Genomic DNA, 25,578 nt, shown 5'->3' on the forward strand with positions numbered 1-25,578 from the left:
CCGCCCCCCGAACGGAAAGTAAAAGCACCTCCGTTTCCGTTTTCTTTCCTGCAGTAACACCCCCCCCCCTTTGAAATTGGGGCTCTCTGAGGGCTCCACGCAGCATTAGGCCTCCCCCACACACACACGTTAGCCTTCATGCAGTGTGCTACGACAGCAATCCACCACAACGCCAGTTTCCAGAGCGCTTTCTCGTGGCCAAACTTGTATTTTTCCACCAGAATAAAAAGAAAAATTTTTTGTTTGGAGGAAGGGCCACCACAGCGCGGTGGGAAGAGGAAGGGGACCAGCACGACGCCACAGGGGTGCAGGTGGTTTCTTCAGACATTGAACACATGCCCGGCCTGGATGGATGCCGCACGCGTGCCTTGAGGCAGCAGGCAGGCCGGCCGGGCTCCTCGCGAGCACTTCATCAGCACGGAGAGGTCCTCCCAACAGCAATGGTGGTGCCAGTGGTCCAGCGAAGCCCGGGCAGCTCCCGCGTGGGCCTGGCCCGGGGAGCCTCTCCCTCGCCGAGGGAAAGGGTGGAAGAGGGCCCTGCGGCCCCCGCTCACAGCGGGTTGGGGTACCGCCGCTGGGACAGCAGCCGGGGCTGGTTGGGCCTGGCAGCAGCGAGCTGGGGAGTACAGAAACACCCTGAGAACATGGGACGAACATGGGACAAACATGGGACGCACCCCCCCGAGCTGCCTGCCAGCCCCTCCTTCCGCTGGCATCACCCCAAAACCCAGGACACCCCCCCGTGGGGGCCACCCCTCCAGCGGCAGCCTGGGAGGACGTTCTCACCTGAGGGACCTGGATGGGGTTGAAGAGCGGGACGGCCTCCGCCGGCAGGCTGGGGCCCCGCGGAGGTTCGTGGGAGCCCTCCTGGAAGAGCAGACAGAGAAAAACTGTGTGGCCGCCCCCGGTTTCGGAGCAGAGGGGGGCTCCTGGATTCCCCACACACGCATTGCTCTGCCCCACACGTTAAGGGCTCTCCACCAGAGTAAGATCAGGAGGGACGTCTCCCGTCCTCCCCCGACCAGGCAGAAGGAACCGAACCCAGGACCTGCATCCTTGGTGTGGATCCTCCGAGGGGCAACAAGCTGCAAACGGCGCTCAAGGTGCTTTTCCCCCCCAAGTTTAGGCTTTTGGTGTCTGTTAACACTGCTAAGTTCACAATAAGGCACAAATAAGGCAGTAGGGTCACTCTCCTCTACCCACTGCCTATATTCATGAATTTTGTACAAACATAGCAACTTTAAGGTCTTTGTCCACTTGACAAATTTGAATAAAATAGGCCTACAGGTTTGAAGACATTATGGAGACAGAGGAGCATTACTGCTTATGACTTTGCTCTAAGAAAAGAGGGCAAAAAGGCATAGACACCCCAAACCACAGACACACACACACACACACATAAACCACCCTCCTCTCCTCACCTGATCTCCAGCCTCAGGAAAGGCTGCCAGGTCCCCGCCGTCCATGCCCCACGAGCCTTTCGTTTCAATGGACACTGGGGTAACAACAAGGATATCGGCATCATGTTTCATTCATTCCAGGATGTGCAACCCTTAAAATACAAAGGAGCAGCTTCTAAAAGGCCGAGCATGAACAGGAGAGAGGTGGTCTTTGCCACATTTACCTGGGTTTCTGGAGGAAGGGCTGGGCGCAGTAGGAGATGGGCCCCCAGGAGGCTGAGCTGAAGGGCTTGTCCCAGCCACCGGAAGAGGAGAAGGGGGTGATGGCGAAGACCGTTCCTGAGGAGGGAACCACATCCACTAGTTTAGAGCAAAAGGGCCTTGCATGGTGGAAAGGGAACAGCTCCATACTGGAGAGGGGTAAAGTATTTATTTTGGGGTACCGCAGTCTGTCCCAATCCTGCTGAAGATCTCCCCTGTCCAAGGTAACCCAAGAGCTGCACACACCCAAGCTAAGGGCATCTGTAGTGCAGCTGGTCAGAGCAAGCAATCCCACAGTTAGAACCATGTCACAAACCTAAACTACCTGAAGAGCTCAAAAGTAGGTAAGAGGCTGGATACCAAGCCTGTTGTCCTAATGCAGTGCAGGGGGCCAACTGGGCTAGCTGTATCCTTGGTTCCTTGTCTCTTACTGTTATGGGAAGAATGTCCCCAAATCTCCTGCTATGGGACTGTAGATCATTCTGAATGAGGAGGAGACTTCCCCAGTAGAGATCGCTCCAGGACCTCTGTGCCTCCAAACCAACAGTCCTGGCCACAGAGGCGTGATGTGCATGTATCTGCATGTCCTGAGGAGGACATGGCCAGGATTGGGGGTAATTGCTCCCCCATCTCTGCTGCATTTCCAGTTAAAGAAGTTATTCTTCACTTCAACTCCTGAAAACTACCAGAGCATTGCCATTTGCTGCTAACAGCTGCTGCTTTCCACTTCAGCGGAGGGCAAGCGATCCCTGCAGAGTTTGCCGAGCACTTTGAGAACCTTCCAGATCAAAGATGCTTTATAAATACACAATTATTATTAATAAAGAATTCACTTTCAGGCGAAAAGGGCTCCCAGTCTCCCTTGTCAATCCATCCCTGTGCAGGGCGGCACAAAGCAGGCCTGCTACAGAAGTGAAAATCTGTCCAGTGGGCACAGCTGAGTCGTGCATGTGAGGAGAAGGGAGGGGAGATATAGCAGGTGAAGGCAGAGTTACAGGACCCGTTTTCTTAGGTGTCCCCTGGGGTATCACCCTGGGACAGGACAGCCTTCATTAGTCTTCTTGTTACCTGAGATCCCAGCGTGTCGGATGTTGCTTTGGGAGAGGCTTCCTTGGGGGGCTTCGACCGAAACCAGCCGAACCATCTGAATCCCGAGCTCTGGGAAATACAGGTTTTTATAGTCAAAAAGAAACCAGTAGAAAAACAGAGATAAATTAGAGATACCATAGCCCACAAGAGCCTGGCACCCAGCCTCACTCCTGCCTCCTGAGCCCCAGGCACAGTGGAGAGGAGAGCAAGAGCCTGCCTGTGCTACTGGGCTCAGAGCAAGGGCGGGGGATCTTGTTGCTCGTCCACCACACCAGCACCACCAAGGGAAGGGCAGCCAGAGCAGGGAAGCAGCGCAGCCAGGGCTGGGAGGAGTCCCACTAAGCCAGGCACAACCACAGCCCCTCAGGAGCTGGCACACCATTTTGTGCGGGGCACAGCTGGACGACAGAGGTCAGGGACAGCACTGGGTGGTTACATGGGGTAGGCCAGGGACAGAGGTAAGACAGCTCAGCCTCAGGAACAGGAGGATTTGGGACAAGCTAGGAGCACTTGTCTTTACATCAGCTGCAGAGTACTCACCTTAACTTCATCTGGCTTCTCCTCCTCCGATGACTGCTCTTCAGTGACATCCTCGGCCATGCTTTCCAAGGAAGGCTGAATGTCCTCTTCTAGGGAGATAGTGGAGCTCTCTGAGACCGTTCGGGTCCTTGCATTTAACTCATGCTGGTGTCAGAGATAAGAGTTATAATTATCATGAAGAAGCAGACAAGGAAACCAGGCAGATGGGAATTTATAGACAACGGTGAGGAGTCATCCAGAAAGGCAGCAGCAGTCAAGCTAACACGGGCCAGTTCCCTTCAGGACCCGAGCTCTCTAGAAAGGCTTGAGCCCAGTTTCTTTCCTGCCAGACCTCTCCTGTAGGTCCTGTTCTCTCCTATAGACCTGCATCAAGCAGACCTACAAAGAGGAGAGTAGGGCCATCATAAAGCTAGTTATGCTGCCTCAACATTCATGGAGCATCTGCATTGAGCATGATTAGAGTGGCCCAGGGACTCCTTTAATTCAGGCTCAATGGATAACATCCCTAGGGAACTATTATATCCTGATGCAGCAGACAGGGAAGAGTTAACACAGCAGCTGGCTGGGTCAATCCAAACCTCTGAGATCTCCCTGGCCATCGGGGAGATCATCAGTCCCATTAAAGACAAGTGAGAACACAAAGAGAAACTCTGGTTTTCAAGGAGATGTAAGTAACACCAGGCTGAGCCTACCAGCCTCAACGCATCCACGGTCACAGCAAGAGGGCAGAAACCTGTACACAACACAGCTTTTGGAAATAAACTCTTTCCTGAGAGACAACATCAAAAAATGGTCTCCTTCAGAGGATGTCTGGAGACCAGGGGTGCCAGGGTCCAGCACGGAGAATTGTGTGAAGTTAACTATCGTGGGTGGACACAACCAGCACCAACCTGCGGAACCACTCCACCAGGACCTGCTATCTGGCAGCTGTGCCTGCCCCCGCCACCCAGTGCATGAGGCTGCAGAGCAGGGACCTGTAGCAGGGTGCAGTGAGCAATTTAGGGCAGCCAGGTGCCCCACTGAGCTGAGAGGGGGGTGGAAGGATCTGAGAGAGCTACCATATCACATCAGGTCTCTGTGAGGGAACAGATAGCATCATGACATGGCATTTCATGCAAGTTAAGCACATGGAAGGAGATAAACCAGTGAGAGTCCTCCAGGTCTGTCCAGGCCACTAAGCAATATGGTCTATCTGACCTCTCTGGGCGAGCCACCTGCATCCTTCTCCATCTCACCTGCTCTCCTGCAGTAGCCTGCTGTACCCCAAGGGGCAGTGGGGTGCCTTGAGGCTCCCTGGCATCTCCTAAGGAGCAGAGAGAAGGGCACAATCAGGATTAATTGCTGGGAGCAGCTTTCCCACAGGTAAGTATTTTTGCATCTACTGGAAGTATTTATGTTGCCATCATTACAGAATCCAGGCAGCAACTCAACTGGCTTCTCTGCTGCAAGATGCTTCAGTTCACGTTAGAGGCCAAATCAATCTAGGCACATGCCGACATGCTCTGCAAGAAGCTGGATGTGCAGCCAGAAACCAGTCTGGTTCCCAGGAACAGCCAGACCCGCTCCAGCCAGATACAGCAATCAGCTGCTTTTCCATAACAAGACCAAAAACACTAACATCAGGAGATGCCTCTTTCATATACTCTATTCCTTATACTGCTGAAATGGGCCAAGTACCCCTAAGCAACTCACCTTCTGTGTCATATCACTACCCCAGAGCAAGGCTACATGACCAAGGGTCCTTCTCTGATACATGCAAAAATCCAGGCCTGTAACTGTATTGGCATCAAGAAGGGAGTAAGCCAGAAGGTTGCGCTAGTATCTCTCAGACAAAAATCTGGTTTGTGCTGTTGAATTTGAAGCTCTTCTTCCCACCCAGCAGGGAAGCAGTACAGCTGCCAGCCCTAGAGTTTGTTATCCCTTGCTGCTTTGGGCAAGGTCTTGCAAAAATTAAGAATCAGCTGCTCAGGGTGGCCAGTCCTGGTGGGAAGTGATTTGTGTACAGGAGGCATCTGGATAAACATGATGCCAAGTTAGAGACAGTATTGGAGTGCTTTTTTTTAATGGAAACAAGGCACTGAGGTAAAGTCAGTGCCAGTAGAGAGAGTGTTGTTCAAAACGATGCATATGCCTCAGGAGACCAGATATGCAAGGATTCCTCACAGGCAGTCACACTTCCCCAGAGGAGATCCCATGCAATTGTTTTGAACTGGGTAGAGGCACTTTTGTAGAAAAACAAAGAAGAATAGGTGTTTTTTAGACCTATCTCCAGCTCATTTATTCCTATGAATGCAAAAGAAGCCCAAAATGTAGCCCAACATCTACCTAGACCTATCCTCATAGGAATGCTCCAGGCAGGCTGATTTGAACCAAACACACTTCGCTTACACCATCCTTCCTCTGCTCCATGCGCATGCAAACATACACTCGCTCTCCACTGAATTCTCCTCCTACATGTTAGAGAGCTGCCAGAGAAACACCAGCATGCTTACCTGGTGGCTGGACCACCTGTGGAGAATGGTCATAGCAAACTTCTGGAAAGACAGCTATCCCTGGGCTGAGCACTGCTGTCTGGTGCTCTGGCCTGATATCGTGAGGCAGCGATGTTATGACCTGATCGGATGCTGCTGCCGGAGGAGGTGCCAAGGGCTGGAGGAACGGGTCCTCCTGGGAGCTTGTTCCTTGCAGCAGCAGAGGGGTGCCATGCTGGTGCCACTGGTCATGTTGGTAGCCCTTGCCCTGGGCAAACTCATGGCCAAATTCTCCATCTGGAAAACATACCTCAGGAATTTACTCCGGTATTTACAGTTTTATTGCACTGTTGCACAGAATTTTCTCTTTTTCCATTATACATCAATAGGAGGTTGTGAGAAATGGTGAGGAGAGATCCCAGTGGAACATGCGTGGGTGAGGAAGGAGGTACAGCACAGCATGATAGCAAGGACCTTTTAGATGCTTCAAGGAAGGTGGGTTGTGAAAGATAGGGAAAATCTCTTGGGAACATGCCTGAGGTTGCAAACAAGAACTCAGAATGGGAACGTTATGGAAGCAAAGAGACCAAAAGAGAAAGCAACATGTGCCTAGCAGTTCAAAGGATCCCAGAGCCTCCAGCCTTTTCTTTCACTCCTACCCCGTGCCCTGAGCAGAAAACAAAATTCTCTGATTCTGAGGTGCATCTGTTAAGCTCTAGCCTTCATTCCTGCTCCACAGAAACACGCACTGTTGAGTTTCTTGCTTTAGGTGGATTTGTTCTGTTTTTTTTGTTTGAAAGACAGGTTGAGTAAGTGGTAAAGGTTTGTTTTATTCAGCAAATGCACTTGTTGCTCTGTCTGGCACTAGACACAACATAGCACACTGTCGTCTGTCCCAGGGAGAGATGCACCAAGGTGTGCATACTGGTTCCTATTGACTGCTTGTTCCAGCTCTGGGGCTGGCCTCCAAGACAGAAACATGCTCTGCACAGATAAGTTTCAGCCCTGCTGCCAACAGAAGCCATCAGCCAGGATCCAGACCCTGCAAGTCTAAGTTGGCCTGGGGATTGACTATGGGGCCTTTTGAAAAGGATGCTACAAATCTCTCTGCTTTGCCTGCTAGCATCACTTCTATCCTGCTAAGGGTTAGCTTCAGCTACTGCTTTTTCATCTGTAAACCACTCCCATAAAGTCCTGGAGACATCTTTGCAGTGTCAGTGTGATCCTGTGAGGAGGAGGATGGACAGAGCCACCCAATTCCTGGAGCTGCTGCCACTTGTCTCCACACTGCCTGACAAGTTCATCCAGTAAGCACGTACAGATGCTGGGGAAAGCCAGGGAGAAAACCTATTGCTTGAAGAACTGTGAGGATGGAGAGTGAGGCTCCCATGACTGCATTGGTCCCATCTTGGTCATTGGCAGGCCCCTCTTCAGTTTCTCCAGATCTCCCCATACTAAATTTGTAAGAGAGTGGTCAGCCCCAGAGCAGGGCCACTGGGGACTAATCCCAGGGGTCCAAGCAAAGTTGATTCAGCTTTTGTCTTTCTGGGATGGATGAACTCAGCCTTGAGCCAGATTTCCCTGCACACACATCCCTCAGATGAGAGATTAAAAGTCAATGTCCGGTGTGGTTGGTAACTCTGAACAGCCTTCTCAATGAATGAAAGCACCAAACGTAAGGAAAGCAGGTGAGCTGCTGGTAACTGGGTACACCCGGAGCAGTCCTGGCCTGTGAGAAGCTGTAGCGTGACACCATCACACATGCAATTCTTTTCAGACAAAAAGGATAATTGTAGTTTCAGTGCTCAGCCCTGATAGAAGCAGAAGGCAATCAGGATTGATGATACTTTTTACTGCCTGGGAGAGCTCCTTGAAGAGGAATTTGGCAGCATCAGAGAAAGCTGATAGGAAGAAATGGCTTGGAGAAGTTTGTCATGTTTTATCCTGTCTGCATAAGCCTTCATTCTCCACCCATCAGCGCTGGCATTTCTACCTCCACTCCTCTGCTGCACGGCACCAGAAAACTGGGTATGAGCAGGCAGCAAGCAGCAAAAGGCTGTGCCAGGGCCAACCTACTGAAAGAGGAGGCTATTAAGCAATGCTGATGAGTCTACAGGACTGCCCAATTGATGTGTTGTCCAGATAGGAACTGAAAGCTCTCCAGCCTCTACCCTGAAGCCATCCAAGGATGCCTGCATCCTTCATCTTGATGTCTCACCTGAAGACTATGGCAAGGATGTGATCTTCTGGATGGCCCAGTACAAGAGGGGACTCTCAGGGTCCCAGAGTGGCAGAGCAAAAAGATGAACCGGGGTGGGGGGGGGGGTGGCGAATGTTGGGGCTTAATCAATGTGCATGCTGAAATAGGGCATGCAGAAGGACAAGTTCTTTCCTGAATCTTTCAGTCTGTGAGCAAGTATAAAATCCTGTTAGTTCAACTCCAATTTGTGTCCTCAGAGGACTGTCTAGGAATGAGGCCATCTCCCCTGAGGCTCCCAGGAGCTGGAGGCTTGGCAAGGAGACATGGGCTTTGTCCAGCTGGTTGCCCGCCAGACCAGTGCTGTGACTTCCCCCTCCCTTCTTCCATGAAGCCCACAGAGACTCCTGAAGCTGCATTAATTAGGTCCAATTATTCAAGCAAACTTTGTTCCTCCATGGAGAAGAAAGAGCCTAACTGGAGTGAATGTCCCCTGCTACCTTCTGCATATCTTGGCCGATTGCCCTTGCATTCACCAGGCTTCCAGGACACACAGGGGTTTTGCAAAGGAGAAAAGAGGAAGGAGAACCAGCCAATTCCCTGTCACCAAGGCCCCCCCCCCCTCCCTGACCAAGACTGGGTTTCTCTAGCTTTGTTTCTTCCCCCTTTTCCCAGCAGAAGAAAGCCAATGAGTGATATCAGCTTTTCTTAGTGGAATGGGAGGGGAGGGAGTCTCCAGAGCCAGGCCTTTGAAGAGAAGAAAGGACGCGCAGTCCATGCAAGAGCATACTAGAAGGCTTCCTGGCATGGTTCTGGGTCTTCCCAGCTGCCTTGGGAGAGGACACCGGGGTCAGTATGCAGCCTGTCCCTGGCAGATCCCCTCGCCAGAGGAACGCTTCTCAGGAGGAATCATGCCATGCGTGTTGATTCTCATGCTTTGAAGAGATGCAAGGGGCAGAGGACAGCTGTTGAGAAATGCCAGCTGGCTCTGAAAAGCTGATCACATAGACACAGAGGCTTGGGATCAGCCTCTCTCAGCTGGTTGGCAGTATAACTGCATGTGCTGTGTGCGTGTGGAGAAGCCTCTTACGGGGACGTACAATGCACCGCTCCATTTCTTTACCTGCAGCTGATCCACTGGCCCTGGAAAGCTCTGGCTCACCTGATGCCAACTCAGGAGGGAGGTCTTCTTCCGTCTGCAAGGAGTCAGAAGACAAAGGTGACAAAACAGAAGGGAAACTGGACAGCATAGGGAAAACTGGACAGCACAGGAAGGCAGGAGAGACTAAAGCAACCGCAAAGCCAATGTAAAGGAGAGCCGCGTGCTGGCAAGCTCTACCTTGCATCTCCTCCACTGGCTGTAGGAGCCCAAGTGACAGGAGGAGTCCCCACATCAGCAGCAGCTCCTCAGCCACCCCAAGCGCAGAGTGAGCCAGTAATGGGACAGACCCCACAGGAAGGATCAGGCTCCTCAAAACCGAGAGCAGCGCGAGAAGCCCGGAGCCATGGGTTCCACTGGCGCCAGCGCGATTACAGCTCATTCGCAGCAAGACGAATGAGACTGTAGTGTGACCACCACTGTGCCGAGAGCAGGCAGAATAGGAAGCTGGGGGGGGGGGGGGGGCAAGAACAAAAGCTGACATGAAATGTGAATGAAATGCGTCAATTTGAGTTCCAGATCAGTTCCCTAGCATAAGTAAGGGAACAGAGCACATGTCTGTGAGGCAATGCCCTGGCCACGTCCCCTGCAACACCCTTACAATAAGAGATCACAGAATCAGGTCACAGATCTCTATTTGTCAACCGGCCCCTCTTATTGCTCTTGATTCAAGACAGAGAGAGGAGATTTTCACCCCATGCAAAGCTCTGTAGCCCTCACTGCTCATCCCCGAGGATGTTACAGCCCTCTCCCTGCTCCCACTGAAACTGCAGGTCCCTCAACAGAGACCACATCCCTGAGCTGCAGCATGTCGTGCTCATGAATCAAGGGGAAAAGAAGCTCTGAAGAGCCCCAGTGAAAAAGATGGCCTTTGAACCTTGATACTTGTCCCCCCATTTCGGATGGAGAAGGAGGAAGATACCCCTGCAGACAAACCACAAAAGAGAGGCGAGCTCCATTACAGCTCCCCAACCCATGGCAGCCGAAGTACAAGGCAGGCAGTGCCCCCCCCTCCACTCATCCTTACCTCCCATTCCCGGCACTGGGTTCGGAGCTGTACAAGCCAGTCAGGCTCCAGGGTCTGGTCCTGATCCGGCATCTCCAGCAGCAGCGGGTCAGAGAGCTTCAGCCGCTCAGCTAGCTGCAGAGCCAGGAAGGAGAGGCAGGAGGGAAACAGGGTTCTTAACTCACTTAACATCTCGGCTCCGGAGACTGACACTCACAGCTATTAACACACAGCCAGGCACACAGGCTAGGGGCAAAATAGCACAAGAGCTGCACTTCCTCGTAATACAGATATAGAAGTAACGCCCACTTTTTATGCAAGACTTATTACCTCTCCTGCACGACTGCTGAGAAGTGCTGACCACAGACCAGGCCCTTCATACTCTGCGCCATACCGAGAGCCTCCCACCAGGGGATCTCAGAACTTCTCTATCACCTCTGCTGACAGGTACGTCAAAGTACCATTATCCTCTTCATATTAGCGAGTCAGGAAACTATTATGAACTTCTTGTACTCTAACCAAATGAGCACTGTTATTCCCACTTGTCAGCCAGCCAGCCCAAAGCATAGATGGATTAATAGGACACCTCATCAAGAGCTCTAAAACCAACCCAGACTCCCAGGTCTGTACATCAGTCCTGCACCTGCCCCATGAAGGACAGGAGCTGGTGGGTTTTTGGCTACAGGCTAGAGCACAGGCTGGGGTCCCCAAGTTCTCTTTCTTTGCCTGGTTTTGAGCATGAAAGACAGGGCTGCACCCAAGCTGCTCACTAGCCCCCGGGGCCACCCTGCCTTTTAGCACAGTGGTGCTACCTAACACAGCTGAGCTATGTCGCTGCAGCTGAACCACTCCGGGAACGGAGACACCTGCCAGCCAGGCAAAGAGTAAGGGTCACTTCACGTCACCCCAGCAGCCTTTGCTCAAGGCTTTAAAACAAGCATTATCATCATTAACAACAGAAAATAACAGAAGAGTGGGAGGGACCTTTTGAGATTACCTGATCCATCTGCCTACTCTAAAAAGATATCCCATATGCCCACACCAGTCCTTACAACTGTTTGTCTAACTGGTACCTACAAATCTCCACGGATAAGATTTCACAGCCTCCCAGGGCTGTCCTGATGCTTAGTGTCCTTAGAGCTAGAGAGTTTTTCTTAACATCTAAGTGAAATCTTTGTTGCAAATTAAGCCTCTTGCTCCCTCAGTAGCTGTGGGGAACGGTCAGGCACCAACCCCTTTGAAAACAGCCTTCTACATATTGGAGGACGGTTATCACATCCCCCCTCTACCTCCTTCCTCCCCTAGAATATCTTTCCTGGAGCAAATAACCCCGAGGCCTTCAGAGGTCATTCTTTCCTCAATCTCTTATCATTCTTGCTCTTCTCTTCTGCACTTCTTCCAATCTGGCACTGTCTCAGAGTGCAGCATCCCAAATGGGGCACAGTGCCCTAGCCAAGACCCCGCAAGGCCCAAGCACAGGGGGTTATCACCTCCTTGTCTCACACGTGCTACTCTCCCTCTTCGAGCCCAGAATAACATTGGTTTTTTTTTTTTTTTTTTTAAAGCAGCATCCTGTTATGTTGCTGCTTTATATTTCTTCCATGTTCCACTATCTCCCCCAGGTCCTTCTCTGCAGTATTGCTACTGTGTGTTGAAATTCTCCTGCAAGAGAAGGGTCTGTGTCCCTGATCGCAGCCATCTGAAAGACACGGTGCTCCATCTACAGTAAACTGAGAGAGAGAAGCACTCCTGGGGCAATCTATCCCATCTGTCTCAACGCGGGATGAATGGCTCTCTGGAGAGCCACTGCCCCCAAGTCACTACTGTAACAGTCTGGCCAAATTGCTTAGACTAGGACTATGACTATGACTGCTGGCACAAGGGGAGATGACTCTCACCCAAAACACACGGTTGATATCAGCCCACTTCTTGGGATTTGCCATGTTGGCCGTTTCTTCTTATTCGAAGCGTTTAAAAGCTGATTGTCTAAAACAGCCTAAAATGCACTCCCCACCACCAGGAGGTTACAGTGAGACAAGACCAGCATGGCTGGTTCCCAAGTTGGGACAGGAACCAGCTGACGTGAGCTGAGAGCACTTCTCCTGGAGTGGTCGAGCCAGGTGCCAGGAGGCTACGCTACTGCACTCCAATCTGATGGACACCATCTTTGGAAAACACATGTGTTCATTCTAAATCAATGGCAGGAAAGAGGAAATTATAAGCATGATTACTCCTAAACGGGGGGAATGTTTAATCCAAAAGCTAATATGCACTTTGATCCAATATTAATGAACCAACACCTGGTTGTATATCATCCCCAGCTTCAAAAGAGGGGAAGTCTTAATCAAACACTAATATGTATCATAATTTGTAAAACAGTCTAAAACATCAAAGACAAGAGTATCTATGAATGCACTAGTTTTTCAGATGAAAGTGTTTTCTCCCAGGAGAAGCATTATCCCCAGCAGAACTGCAGATCTGAGAGGCTGTTAGAGTAAATAGGTTTCTATGAGGGGGTCGGGGGGGGCCGCGAGCACGGCACAGCATTACATAACACCAAGTTTCAGGCCAGACTATCGGGTGTTTTTTGCAGCCCGTTTCAGGCAGGTGTCTCCGCGGCGTTCCTCCTGCCTCCCTGCTTCTCCATTCTGGGACACTGCCGGCCAGCGCGGCTGCTGCTCCGTTCCCAGCAGAGGTCGGCTTGGAACAGCCTTGGCAATGCCCAGCTCCAGGGGAGGACAGAAACCAATGCCAAAAACCTGAGACACACTCCTACTCACTTTCACCCCGAGAGAGCACCCTGGCAGGCCAATGCCATCCTGGGATGAGGTACTGGAGAGGAAGCATCCAGCAACTTCTTATAGATTTAGCTTCTTAAGTCTGTGCCATTTATAAGTTCAAAAAAACTTCAGGAAAAAAAAAATCCTTTGCCTCCAAACACCTCATCCTATTTGACCAGCAGCATAATTCCCTTCTTTCCTGCCACAAAAGGCTGGGGTACTGGAGTTAGCTATTGCTGCTTTTCCTTGTGGCCCTGGGGAGGCCAGCACAGCTCTCACTCAGGCAGACGCTGCCCCAACAGAGAGCTGCTGGGCGCAGATCCTGGAGGTCTTGGCTTCGCCTGGTTGTGCACACATCAGCCAGCAAACCTTCAGGACTGCTTTCCAGAGCTGCTGAGCACCTCCACCCGTAGCAAACTGAAAAAAGCTTCCCACTAGAAGGTCACAAATCAGTACCATCCCACCAAAGTTGCATACAAGCATCTCTAGCGGCCCACAGGTGAAATCCTGGCCTCGGCAGGTCCCCAACGGTGCCCCCACCAGGACCAGGGAAACTCATGGGATATCCCTCGTGGGGCTACAGGGCAAGCGTGACAAGACTCACCTCCATCACTTGCCTGGCCAGCACGGGGTGGCTGGCTGGCCCCTGGCCCAGGAGCACGGTGGCGATCTTCTCGCAGTAATGCAAGGCCTGTGCTGGCAGCCCGTAGTCCGCCAGGCGAGAGGCATAGATGAGCTTGTACACCTCGGGGAAGGGATGAAAAACAGCCATAGGGTGGGAAGTTGAGTGAGGAGAGGCCCATGCCCTCATGTCATGCGTGAGGAGCATGTTCGAGGGCTGCGTGGGCAGCGTGCCCCTGAAGCTCTCTTAGGACCAAACAGCAGCAGATCATCTTAGCGTGACTCAAACTACCCCGGGTCACAGGTCCTACCACCAAGAGGTGGCTGGTGATTTGGGACCCCCACCCCCCTCCTAGTCCCTGGGCAGCCTGGTCGTGCTCTCCTCGGTGCCAGGCCTGTGCTGTGCCAGCAGATCGGCAGTGGGGAAGGACTCCAGCTGCAACTTTCATTTATCTACCCAATTTACGCAGTGCCCAAGGCAGCGGCAGCTGGATGCTTATTTACTAAATGAAAAGCCTATCAATTACCCAGGACTATTACAGAACAGGAGGGGAGTTAGACCCAGGTTGACACAGTTCAAACACAGATGGCACCAAGCCCCGCAAGCTGCCCTGGCTCAGGCTCCCACGAGCTGTGCTGAGAAGAAGATTTGAAAGCCCTGCCTCGGAGAAACCTGCACCGAGCCCAGTGGGCAGAGCAGCTCCTGCGGCCAAATGAGGCAAAAAGCCTCAAAGGGCATTGGAGAACAGCCCCGGTCCAGCTGGAGCACCTGCAGCTCCTCTTTAGAGGGGCTGGAGGGATGTATTTGACAGGGACTTTTGGGGGCTGGTCTGAGCTGCTGTTGGCCACGCTTGCAAGTCTCCACTACCTGGAAGGAGAGAAGGAAGGCTTTGGGCTGTTGTAGCTGCTGGCAGTACTCAAAGATTTCCATGCGCTGGATAACCTCCGTGCTGGCAAACTGGGCAAACGCCTGACTGTGAAGGAGAAGGAAAAGGGCAGTTCAGGGAGCAGAGCAGAGTTCTCCCTCCAAGACAGCCTGGCAGACAGGTCCACTGCTCCTCTGCGCTGCCAACCTGGAGCAAGCTAGAGAGGCCCAGAGCAAAATCAGATCAAGAGCAGTAAAATCCCATGATTTTACTTGCTGGAATTTTACTTTCCCCTTGCCAGAGGGGAAACATGACATCTCCATGAGGCCAGAGCATGAATGAGCACCACAAGAAAGCAAAGAACCTGCAATATTCCTGCACTTGCTGGGAATTCAAAGCAGTATTGAGTAGAGAGATATTTTCTTCCTCAAGTAAGATTTTTGTTTGTGAGATTCCAACTTTTTGGAAGCTGCCAGCCCATTTTGCAGAACAATTTGAAATCATAGGGATAGGAAGAAGGCAGGAGACAACTTGGAAAAACAGCTGGAAGTACCCACAGGGCACTGCCTGCCTGCATTTCCTCACCGGTGACTGCTGCCCAGTAAAGCCATGCGGTCCGCTTTCTCTCCAAAGTAACCAAAAGGAATATTTGCCATTAGGTAGCAGAAATGAGCTGCTTCTGTTAATCCCCTGCCAGCTGGATGGGGAAGGAGAAAAGAAAAAAGAAAAAAAAAAGAAATGCTGGCCCTGAGACACAAACCTCTTTGCAGTCAGTGTTGTTCTGAAGGCAACCAAGTTCATAAAAAAAATCCCTCCCCCCTCAAAAACAGCCTAACCAAATAGTCCCATTTTTCTTCTCTGCACATTCAGACCCCTAAACATCCCTTCTCCCTGTTTTTTTTGTTTGTTTGTTTGTTATTTCAGATTGCTATTTTCTGTACTTAAGTGGGGGCTGGTTCAGTGTTGAGACCAGGGCAGTTCTACCAGGGTACGTCTCCAGTTTCACTTCTCTGGGAAGTTGTCATCAGCCCGAAACCCACTGAGGGTTTCTACTACCAGTGCTAAAACTAGCACCCAGAGCAAGGTATCACCAGAAGAGCAGCTAATGGATGATGTCCTCTCCCCCAGAAAGGAGCACACAGAAGCAGCCATGGGCACAGCAGGGCTGCAAGTCGGCCTCCGAATGAGGCCTTGGCTCACCCAAAGTGTCTCCCATGGTGACGATGGCACGGTGGTTCAGCTCCGCATCTCCAACCTTGTTGGACAGCATCACAGCCAGGTGGGGCCTCCAGTCTCCCCACTTGGCATCCCCACAGCACTGGGAGGGAAACAAGGAAGGAGTCAAAGAGGAGCTGAGCCCAACAGCACAGGCTGCCTGGTCTGCAGCAGAAGGGCCTCCATGCCGCACAGTTCCCCACAAGATCCTTCCCACAGTGTTTTCTTGCACCATACAACACAGGTGTCACAGCACGAAAGTGTAAGAGCATTGCAGCATGAAGATAGGACTGTATCCCTCCCAGCAGCAACCTGGAGGGCACTGCTAAGGGATCGAGGCTCTCGTTCACATACCTGTGCTGCTTGGGGAACCCTTCCCGACATGAGCTGGAAGAGGGTCTGCAGCGGGTCATTGGCAGCCAGCGTGTTGGTGAACCTGCAAGGAGGCAGCAGAGAGATAGCCACTGTGCCGCAACCCCAGCACAAGAGCCCAAATTCCACATTCATCTTCAATGCGGTTGAGCGCGTCTCAAACGCCCCAGGAATGCCATCTCCTGGGGGCTTCAACTCATTGGTGAAGCCAAGGCGGAAAGGAAAGCAAACCCCACAAGGCTGATGATGAGTTACCTCCAGAGCAGGCAAATTTCAGGCACAATGCTGGATAATACCTCCTTAAAAGGATACTGGTTTGCAAGACAGTTCCTGCTTAACTCTCCCAGAAAGGATCAACCCAATTCAGACTAAGTATATTCAGTCCAGCAGAAAATGTCCACATGGGCAGTTCACTGGGAATCATTTTGCCAGCTGAGGTGCTGTGGTCCAGCCTGGACCAGGCTAGGTCCTGGCTAAGTGGGCTGGACCCCTGCCCCAACTGCTGGCTTTGCCAATCTTGTTGATCTCTGCAGCTAGAGCGAAGCGGAGGATCCAGAGCAAATCCACCCCCATCTTCAGGGAATGGCTTTCCTTTCTCTTTTCCTCCTGCCTGGCAGGAAGCGTGAAAGATTCGGGCCCACCCACATGCATGATCCCTCCCCACTCTGGCCAGTAGGAAAAATAACACCAGACTGGAAGAGTCTGACGGAAATTAGTGCTCTTTTTGCAGTGCATCAGGGCTGAGGGCACCCAAGAGGATATGTGCTCAGCAACATCAGTCACAGAGAGGGTTCCCAGGCATTGCACCTTGCTTTTACCTCTCCAGCTTACCCAGTGAGCACCCAGCTGTAGGTGCGAGGGTCCATCTTGCTGGAGAGGAAGAGGGCATGGCCCCACAGCTGGTTTCTCATGGCCCAGTCCAGAGCTTCCTGCAGCCAACATGGAGAGGAAAAGGCATTTGCGCTAACTCCACTCCCCTGCCCGTCTCTGCTGCAAAGGGAACATCTCATCCAGCTCAGACTGGCTCTGTAGCCTATTTCTGCTGGAGTTTCCCTTTCTAAGGAGGGTTTCCCTGGGGCGTATTTAGCCCCCCACATGGCTGGGCCATGTGAGGAATGAACTGATTCTTTCCAGGGTCTCTGCTTCTTCCCTCTGCAGGCTTGGGACTTGCACAAGAGCACTGGTGACTATGCTGGGTTTACCCAAACCCCTCAAAAACAACAACAAAGCAGCCAACAGCAGTGCATCTGGTCTTCACTTGGGTCCCCATCCCAGTCTCCAAAAGTGGGAAACTTCTGCTGTAAACCCTGTTGTACAAACACACCATTAAGGCACACCACAAACACATAAGGCACTTCTTGACTTCCCTTCCCTTTAAAACCTTGCTAAAGAGGCCAAAGGGGCTTAGAAAGAATCATCCCTATATTCTAGATCCCACTCACCACTTACTTTCTTTCTGCCATAGTAGAGGAGTTTGGTGAACTTCTCCACTGTCTGTGCCAGTGTCTCCACAATGGGAGGGACCTCCCCTGTAAGGAGGTCCACTGTCCCCGGCCCATGTGCCCGCCACTCATCATCCGGCAGGTTGATCAGATTAGCCACAGGGTTTTGCCTCTTGTACTTCTCCAGGCGCTTGCAGTCTTGCATCAAAAGCTCAGCTGTGTCTGAGCCCACCATGGACTGCAACAGGGAAGGGGAGAAACAAGGCACATGGAGACTGCCCTTTGAGCAATGACTGAGAGCACTTCTAGTCCCACACCCAGCCTCAGGTGATGACATCTGTCATCAGGAGCAGCACCCATCCGCTCCTGCTCAAACTGCCCCTGGGCAGGGAGATCACAAGCTCTTATCCTTGTCCTAACAGGTATTCCCAGCAAGACTAGCCTCAGTCACCAGCATGCAGCATCGGGGGACAAAGGAGTCAGCACAGCCAGCATGACCTTCACAGCACCACCTAGACTGAAGATATTATCCACCTGCTTCCAACAAGTGGTCACAGACTAGATTGGGTAGGTTTCATTGGATTAAGAGATTAATCTCCTTTTAGGCATAAGTGCTGGCTCTGAAATGAAGGTGGCACCAGTCCCTTTCAGAGCTGCTATTCCACTGGGATGTTGGTATTTCACAAGGGTAAAAAGCAACCCAAGAGAACATTTTTCTTCAAATGCTCTGGGCAGTACCAAAGTGGTTGATGGTACTGTGGGAATGGGATACATTTAAGATGCACTCCCCCAAAACAGAACTGACTCAAGAGGCATAGAAGTGGCATATAGCTGACATGACTTCAAAGATTAAAAGGGTCAACACCTTCCACTGGACACCTACCCCATTCTGCCGGCAGAGGAGGACCAGGAGTTTCCAGAGAAGAGCTGAATCTCTGCCTCTCTGTGTTGAGAGATCACAGCTTGTGGCTATCTTGTGCTGGCAAAATGTCATCACATCCACCTTGTGCAGATCTTCCCTGGAGCAGCAAAGAAAAGGATCAAAAGGAACCCAAGCAAATGTAAGCTTGGACAACATTAAGAATCAAAGAGTTCCCAAGTTTGCTGACAGGCACCCCAAAGATTCAAAGAAGAGATGGAGGAGGGAGGATCCTCGATGACCACATGTCCATGTGGTCAATGTATGTCAATGACCACATACTGCATTGATCGCACTCAGCTCAAAAATGCTCAACAGGGTTGGTCATTATGACTTTTTGCAGATATCCATGTTTCAAGGATGTAGAAGGCATGTCAAATCCTTTCTCTGCCCTCCTGATATTTTCATCCATCAATCTGCAAAGAACCTCAGTTTTGCTTAGCAGCAGAGCTGTTACAGCCATGACTGTCCAAGGCTGTAAGAGCAGGTGTGCACGAAGGCAGTATCTTTTATTTAACTAATACAGTGCAGGGAAAATGACATGTCTGTGACCACATAAAACCTTCTGGTTTGAAGCAGAAATCTGAAAGCTGTGTGCAGACTGGGCACAACTGCCCTGCATCTTGCAATAAAAAGTTAGACAACTGGAAAGAAAAGGTGGCTGTGGGACAAAAGGAAGGGTAGCAGGGAGAAAGGGAGTGGGGAAGAAGGTGCTGATCTTGACTCAATCACACCAACACATTTGAACTCTAACATTTGCAAAGTCCCTTTTGACAGAATTGCTAATCTCCAGCTCCTCAGATTTCTACCAAACTTCTGAGCTTGTTCAAATCTTTTGCTGAATGCACAGTTTTCCTTCTTCTACACACTACTACTCTTTCTCTGCTTTAGTTATGAGTAACCACAAGTCACTCACATGGTTTACTGGTATAACCAGTATAATATTCTTCACACACAAAAAATAAAAATAAAAAAACTCTACACTCCAACCTACATCTCAGGAAAGGGGACAGGCTCCCAATATGAACCCATATCTAGCCTTAACACACATTCTTATCTCCCAGAACTACAGGGACTCCCAAAGAGGAACCTGAAGTCTGTCCTGGGCTCATCACCTGGCCCTCCTCAGCCAGCTGCCCTGGACCACAGCCCAGGCAGTGCCTGCACCCCAGAGAGGGAACAGATCTTGGGTCCCGCAGGGGTGGCATACCTGGCCAGAGGCCCTGGGAAGGCTTGCAGCTCCTCCTGCTCTTTTGTGTCATGAAGGATCACCTAAAAAGCAAGAGCAAACTCAGCAGCTGGACTGCTTCAGCAATCAGGCTAGGCCCTGGCTGAACTGGCAGAGGCAAAGGGTTTAATGGTGCTAGTGAAACCTCTTTCCGTGCCATCTTAAAGTAACCACAGAGCATAGGTGCTAAATATCACAGGAACCCCGATGATATGTTCCAAGAAATAAATGCCTCTTGAGATGGCATCTGCCTCCTTGGGGAGGCAAAATAGGATAGAGGCAAATGCTGCAGCTGACTTGTGCCTGCTCTGGGTATGGATATGGCCTGTGTATCTGAACACTTCAGAAAGGTTTGTCCTTCAGTGAGGTACGGACCAGCATTCATCCGTACTTGGAGGGGTTTGGTGTGAGCAGGTTATGGGCAATACCTGAGGATTACAGAGTTGTAGGAGCAGGGTGCAGGAGACGTGAAGGCTAAAAGCAATGGCCAGGGGGACTGGTACGACACAGACTGGAGGGGCCACAAGGGCTGGAGAGGAGATGGTAGTGGGAGACGGGAAGGTGGCTAGGGAGGTTGTTTGGGCAGCAAATGATGCGTGCATCCCCTGAAGCAGAAGGGTCCATCTCAGCGAGGTGAGATTGCCATTTCAGGGGCTGTGGCGTACCTCCAAGCTGTGCAGCTCCACGTGGGCTGGCTGCCCCTCCGCAGGGAAGTGGGGGCACACCAGCACCAGCTGCCCTCCAGCTCCAAAGCACACCGGCACATGTGGCAACGGGAACTTCTGGGGTGCCACCGGGGCTGGGGTGGATGCTGAAGCCCTCCCTGCACGACACAGAGGTACAGGCCACAGTGAGTCCTCTTACCCTGGCCCCACACCACCTCTGCTACGAATGACACGACCCAGGTCCCAGCCTGCCCTGTGCCTACACAGCCCTCCTCTGCCCAGGACTGTACACGCAAGGACAGTCCCCTAAAGCAGATGGCAAATGTGTGGCCCCTCCCTGCACCCACCAGACCAGGTAGAGCCACCCAGCTACGCACCAGGTCCTCGGTCATGCCTTGCACCCACACACCCTTCTCAAAGAAAGGGTGCCTGCCCTCTGAGACCCGCACACCAGAGTGGCCACAGCTGGCCGCGTGACAAGATAGCGGATCTCGGGGTCAGGAGACACTGGCCACTTACTTGGGCCCCATTAGCACTTTGTGCCAGGGTCCCATCTCGTCTCACCTGCTTGCACCGGACTCCAAGCCCCCATGGGCACTGGGTCATAGTGGTCGGTGCTGTCGCAGATGTACTGGCTAAGCTCGTAGCTGCTGGAGCTGAGTCCCGACTCGCGGTACTGCAGGAGCAGGCTGGGCTTGCCGGAGGTGGGAGGCTGTGGGGAAAGCGGAGCCACGGGAAGCACAGGGGTGAAGGGCCCGCACAAGGAGGAAGGGAGAAAGTGCTTCATTTCAGGGAAACAGGCCCAAATGGTCCATCTGCCCTTACCTAGCGAGGCAGCTGCCCAACAGGACCTGCGCAGCATACACCACAGCACAGGCTACCCCCATCTGACCAGTTCGAGCACGTTAGTATCTTAGGCTCATCGCAGTACATACCCTGGTCATACCAATGAGTCTTAAAATAATTAGCCGTAGATCTAGCCCAATAGCTTTCTTAGCCCTAATGCAGGCTCCCCAACACAGCCTATACGTGGGAATCACCAAAAGCATTGACTAGGAGCAAAACCACCCAGAGAGCAGCTCCAATTTGATCTCTTGATCTGCTCTTTTGCAAAACACAGCAATCAGGGCACAAGTGAAGGGGTTGGCCTTCGTCACACGACAGCAGTTTCCTTTGGACAGAGGTGACAAGGTGTCGCACTACACAAGGAGGACATGGGAGGGGAAGAGAAAAGCAGCAGACAACACTTGACAGGGAGAAAAGCAACCCACCGAGCCAGGCTTTCTGTCCAATGCTTGGCACTGTGCAGGAGAGAGATGCAGCCAGACGTCTAGGGGAACGACAGCCCAGCAGATAGAGATTTTATAAATACTGATAACCCATGATAATAATTGCCAGGGCATTAGGAAGCCTCCAGGAGGCTCGGGCACGACCTCCTCCGTGCCCTGCCCCATGCACGGTTACCTTGCGAGTCTGGCCATTGCCCTCCCCAGAGGAACCGCCGAAGGAGTCTTCCCCTGCCCGCTCCCACTGGGAGCCCGAGCAGTGGCTCTCCTCGAACGAGTCACCGGGCTCTAACCTGCCAAAGGAAGAAATGGAAGGAGTTGGCCAAGGTCTTGGGACCAGCCGCAGACTTCGCTGCGGCCCTTCCCCGTGTCTCCCAGCAGCGGAGGCTGCACTGCTGCCCCAACCCAGGGGGTCTCCAACACTGCTCCGTGCTGGAAGTCTGCTCGCCCACATTATCACGGGGGACAGTGGAGCCATCCTGACCGGAGAGACTGCAAAGCTGCCCCCTAGGAGGTCCAGCCCTCCTGCTGCAGCCCCTTACCTGTCCTGCCCTGGGGACGGAGTTACCAGGTTAGGATGGTAACCCCGGTAGTAGTGCTGGTCCCGGTAACTGGTACCGTAAGGCTCTCCCTGTCTCAAATCTACAGAGAGAATCGAGATTTAGTGTTGCTCCTCCCGAGCAACAAGCCATAATGAAGTTAGAGAAGAGCAATGAGTCAGACAATTTGCTAAGCACACCCCATTTGCTTCCAAATTAGCCTGGCAAGTTAGGGAGGTATGATAAAGCCTTGTACATGTTGGCAGACAGCACAGATATCCTTTCCTCTTTCTTCCTGTTTTCCTTAGTCCAGGAATTCCATAAACATGGTAAAAATTAGGCCCCAGTAGCTCTGATCACACAGTGAGATCAGCGTGATTGAGTTCAGCCTGCAAGCAGGAACGACCCAGTTTTTTAGCCAGGCAGATGAAGATTAAATGTTCCCTAGGTACATCTAGTTCCTGCTTACGGCTCCAAATGGAAGCTCAAGGCAGGGCTGCGCCATGAGAATGGCATCCATGGCCTGGGAGCACGGGCAGGAGAAAGCTCTTGAGATGGTTAGTAGCAAGCCCTCATACCATGACAGGTAGAATAGCATGTCCCAGAGAAAGCAACAACCATCTCTTTTCCTGGAAGCAGCAAGTTGGTGTGACACAGTCGTGCACACCGTCTGACACAGCGTGCTTAATGCTAACAGCTTGACCTGGCCAGACACCTCCATTCCCTGACCACAGGAGTGGCCGTACCTCTGTCATCCTGCCAGGCAGTGGGCTGCCCCTGGTAGCTCCAATAAGCATAGTCATCTCCATAGCTGGGGGCTGCATAGTTCCAGTGGGGGTCTTCATATCCTTGCCTGAAACAACACAATACACATAGCCAAGAAAGAAAGAAAACTGCACCAGAGCTATGTTCATGATGGGCATCTCGGGGCCAGCAGAGATGTCCAGCAGAAAGGCCCAGTCCAGATCCTCCAAGGGTCACGGTTCCCATCCAATCAGCTCCCAGGTGAAGGACCCTGGTGCAAGGGATGAGGTCTGGGAGCACAACCAGGTGTGAGATTCGCACCCCAGACGGGGACCTTTGAAGGCAGAAGGGATCACGGAAATTGGACATGGGGTCAGGAGCAGATCCAGCATCACACACAGGGAGGAGAGGGAGAGCAGAGGTGGGAGATTTGGACCCGTTCCCATCCCCATCACTGAGAAACAGTTGTGCTCTGCAGTTTCAGAAGCCGTCCAATTTCAGATGCCGGGAAACTCTGCTCAATCACCTCAGTTATTGAGCTGTTAAAGGGACCAATTTTCACGGACGCTTTAGGAGAGGCCTCCAAAAAGCACCTTTCCTGCCAACCTCTGAAGCTGCCGTATCTCCTGCAAACCTCAGCACCGGTCTCCCCCTGTGCTGGAGCCCAGCCAGAGCATAAGCTGTCCACCCAATACACGTGCACCTTAACCCTTCACAATTTACACAGTAATTCAGTTAGTCCTGCGCAATACCTAGCCTTCCTGGCCAAGCATTTCACAACCTCAGCAGAAAACGCTGTGTTATCCATGCAGCTCTCCTTACAACTCTCAGAGGGCAATAACTCAGGCAAATCAACCCAGATTTGCTGGAGTATTCAAAGCTTTCTCCTCACTGAGACAGCCTCGCTCCCACATTTTATCCTTCTACCCGCTGCTGTTTCAGCAGCTGAGCTGCTGAGGTTGCAAGCTTCCTTTTATTCCTATATCATCCGTTTATATTTTTATTGTTCACCTTGCACTTAAAAAAAGAACTCTAATCAAACCTTCAGGAAAAAGACACCTTGGGACAGAGACGGAGCCTGCAGAACAGCTACTGCAGAAGTCACAACCGTGTAAGGCAGAAATCGGAGCGGCAGCTGCTCCGCAGCCTCAAGCGCAGAAGAGCCGACACCTCCCCGCGGTAGCGGCTGAGCGGTGCGATAAGCAGGTTTTGCCTTCCCGAGCGCGCAGCACCGCCGCGGCCGCTCGCTGCTTGCGCCAGGCAGGTAGCGCAGGTCAGCGCCCTCGTCACCGCTCGGCGAGAGCGGCCGCACGGCCACGTCTTACCGCGGAACCGCGAGGAGGAGGAGCAGGGGTTGGTGTGAGCCTTGGTCAGCGCTACGCGGGTCTTACCTAGAGTACGGCCTGTTAGCGTAAGCGCTTTCGTAGTACTCGGCCCTGGAGGCAGGTCTGTGCCGGTCCCGGTCCCGCCGCGGGCGGTGGTACTCGTCCCAGGCATCCGGCCCCGCTCGCAGCACTGGTCGCCGGGGCTGGGGGGCCGGCGCGTGGTGGGGGTCCCGCTGCGGGCCACGGCTCCGGCCCTCCGCCGGGGCGGCGTGCCTCTCCCGGGGCCGAGGGGGCCACGGCGGCGCCCAGGGATCCATCGCAGACGTGCCCGGGAGATGCTGTGCGGGTCGGGGGTGCTGGGTTTTGCGATTCCCAGGCGGCGCCAACGCCCTGCGAACAGTTAGATAAACCACAGCGCATTCGACCAGCGACTTTCCCGAAAGCCCCCTTGAGACGGCTGTTGCCACCTTCTTTCCGCTTTCATCCGGGAGATCCAGCCGCTCTCCTTCGGTTCCCAAACGCCCAGACCAGAGCAAGGAAAAGCCGTTCCCCCGTTCGCCCAAGCTAGCTTGAACCCTTCCCCGAAGCATGTGATGCCTTAAAACGCCAGGATACAGCAGTCCGCTTTAGAGAGCGAAAGGCCCCCTAAAAAGCCCTGCTTGCCAGCAAAAGCAGCCTTCTAAACCTCGGCTGATCGAACGCCGTCTCCCCGAGCCCGCAGCCAGCCTCGCGCGGCACCGCCGCTTCGGCTCGCCGCTTCCCGAGCCGGCGACAAATCAGTTTTACTTCTGTAACAAGTCAGTGAGACGATCAAGTTTTATGTACGTCGGAGGAAGAGATATTGGGAAAGCTGCGAGCAGCACGAAGAGAGCTATTCCCGGGGAAATGAAAAAGGACGGAAGCAGGGAGAAGGAGCCTGGTTCGCACAAGCTACAAGCCCGGAGGGCGCGGAAGGGACGGGAATTTCCCTCCACCTTTCAGCTACAGCAGAACTAGAACCTTTCCAGGGGCTCCACACCTCCTTTCAACGGCAGCACCCAGAAGAGGGCACCCAAAGAGCAGCCCGGGGCGACCGCTGGGCGAGAAGGGGGCGATCCCCGCGCCCCAGCTGCCAGGCCAGCTTCCTTTTAACCGGAGTCGCCCCTTTCGCGCTCAAAGCGACACACGCGTGTCCCGCGGCATTTCGGGGCCGGTTCTCAACGGCGGCACCTGGGTCTCTGCCCTCAAACGCGCCGCAAGGGCCGAGCGCTCTCCTCGGCACCCAACCGGGCCGGTCCCACCCGCAACTTTAGGAGCCCGGCGCCGCGGCGCGCGTCCCACCGGCGAGCCGAGCCCGCGCACACGCGCACGCCCCGACGCCCCTCGGCGGCCACGCACCTGCTCGGGAGAGGCCCCCGCCGGCCGCCCCGCCGGCCGCCCGCCCGCCGCTCCCACGGCCAAAGTCCGCCCGCCA

At 52.9% G+C, this 25,578-nt stretch overlaps 1 protein-coding gene across 3 annotated transcripts; it reads right to left on the reverse strand.

The window, feature by feature from the left end:
* Positions 1-306: 306 nt before the first annotated feature.
* Positions 307-25,540, reverse strand: SEC16B (SEC16 homolog B, endoplasmic reticulum export factor). 3 transcript variants are annotated; one of them, XM_067300583.1, is made up of 26 exons: positions 25,503-25,535; positions 24,192-24,515; positions 22,803-22,909; positions 22,060-22,159; positions 21,696-21,810; positions 20,796-20,943; positions 20,232-20,389; positions 19,549-19,610; positions 18,303-18,438; positions 17,427-17,657; positions 16,809-16,906; positions 15,960-16,041; positions 15,591-15,708; positions 14,976-15,087; positions 14,393-14,498; positions 13,508-13,648; positions 10,145-10,258; positions 9,082-9,154; positions 5,783-6,058; positions 4,526-4,593; positions 3,291-3,434; positions 2,730-2,819; positions 1,625-1,739; positions 1,422-1,495; positions 787-867; positions 307-616 (listed from the first exon to the last, which is right to left on the reverse strand). In XM_067300583.1, exons 2-26 carry the CDS (start codon positions 24,440-24,442, stop codon positions 551-553), a joined length of 3,066 nt encoding a protein of 1,021 aa, XP_067156684.1. In that variant the 5' UTR covers positions 24,443-24,515; positions 25,503-25,535; the 3' UTR covers positions 307-550. The 3 variants fall into 3 exon arrangements, with proteins under 3 accessions (XP_067156684.1, XP_067156686.1, XP_067156685.1); XM_067300584.1 differs by lacking the exons at positions 307-616; positions 787-867 and having other exon boundaries at positions 1,477-1,552; positions 25,503-25,540; XM_067300585.1 differs by lacking the exons at positions 21,696-21,810; positions 22,060-22,159; positions 25,503-25,535 and having other exon boundaries at positions 24,192-24,379.
* Between the last annotated feature and the right edge of the window lie 38 nt (positions 25,541-25,578).

This window comes from Apteryx mantelli, chromosome 8, assembly GCF_036417845.1.
Source record: "Apteryx mantelli isolate bAptMan1 chromosome 8, bAptMan1.hap1, whole genome shotgun sequence".
Taxonomy (NCBI): Eukaryota; Metazoa; Chordata; class Aves; order Apterygiformes; family Apterygidae; genus Apteryx; species Apteryx mantelli.

Excerpts from the sequence above, each read along its gene's own strand:
- SEC16B (XM_067300583.1), bottom strand. The coding sequence starts at position 24,442 with ATGGATCCCTGGGCGCCGCCGTGGCCCCCTCGGCCCCGGGAGAGGCAC. Across the intron at positions 3,435-4,525 it reads AGGCTACTGCAGGAGAGCAG|CATGAGTTAAATGCAAGGAC; the intron begins GTGAGATGGAGA and ends CTCTGACACCAG. Across the intron at positions 1,496-1,624 it reads CCCTTCCTCCAGAAACCCAG|TGTCCATTGAAACGAAAGGC; the intron begins GTAAATGTGGCA and ends TTGTTACCCCAG.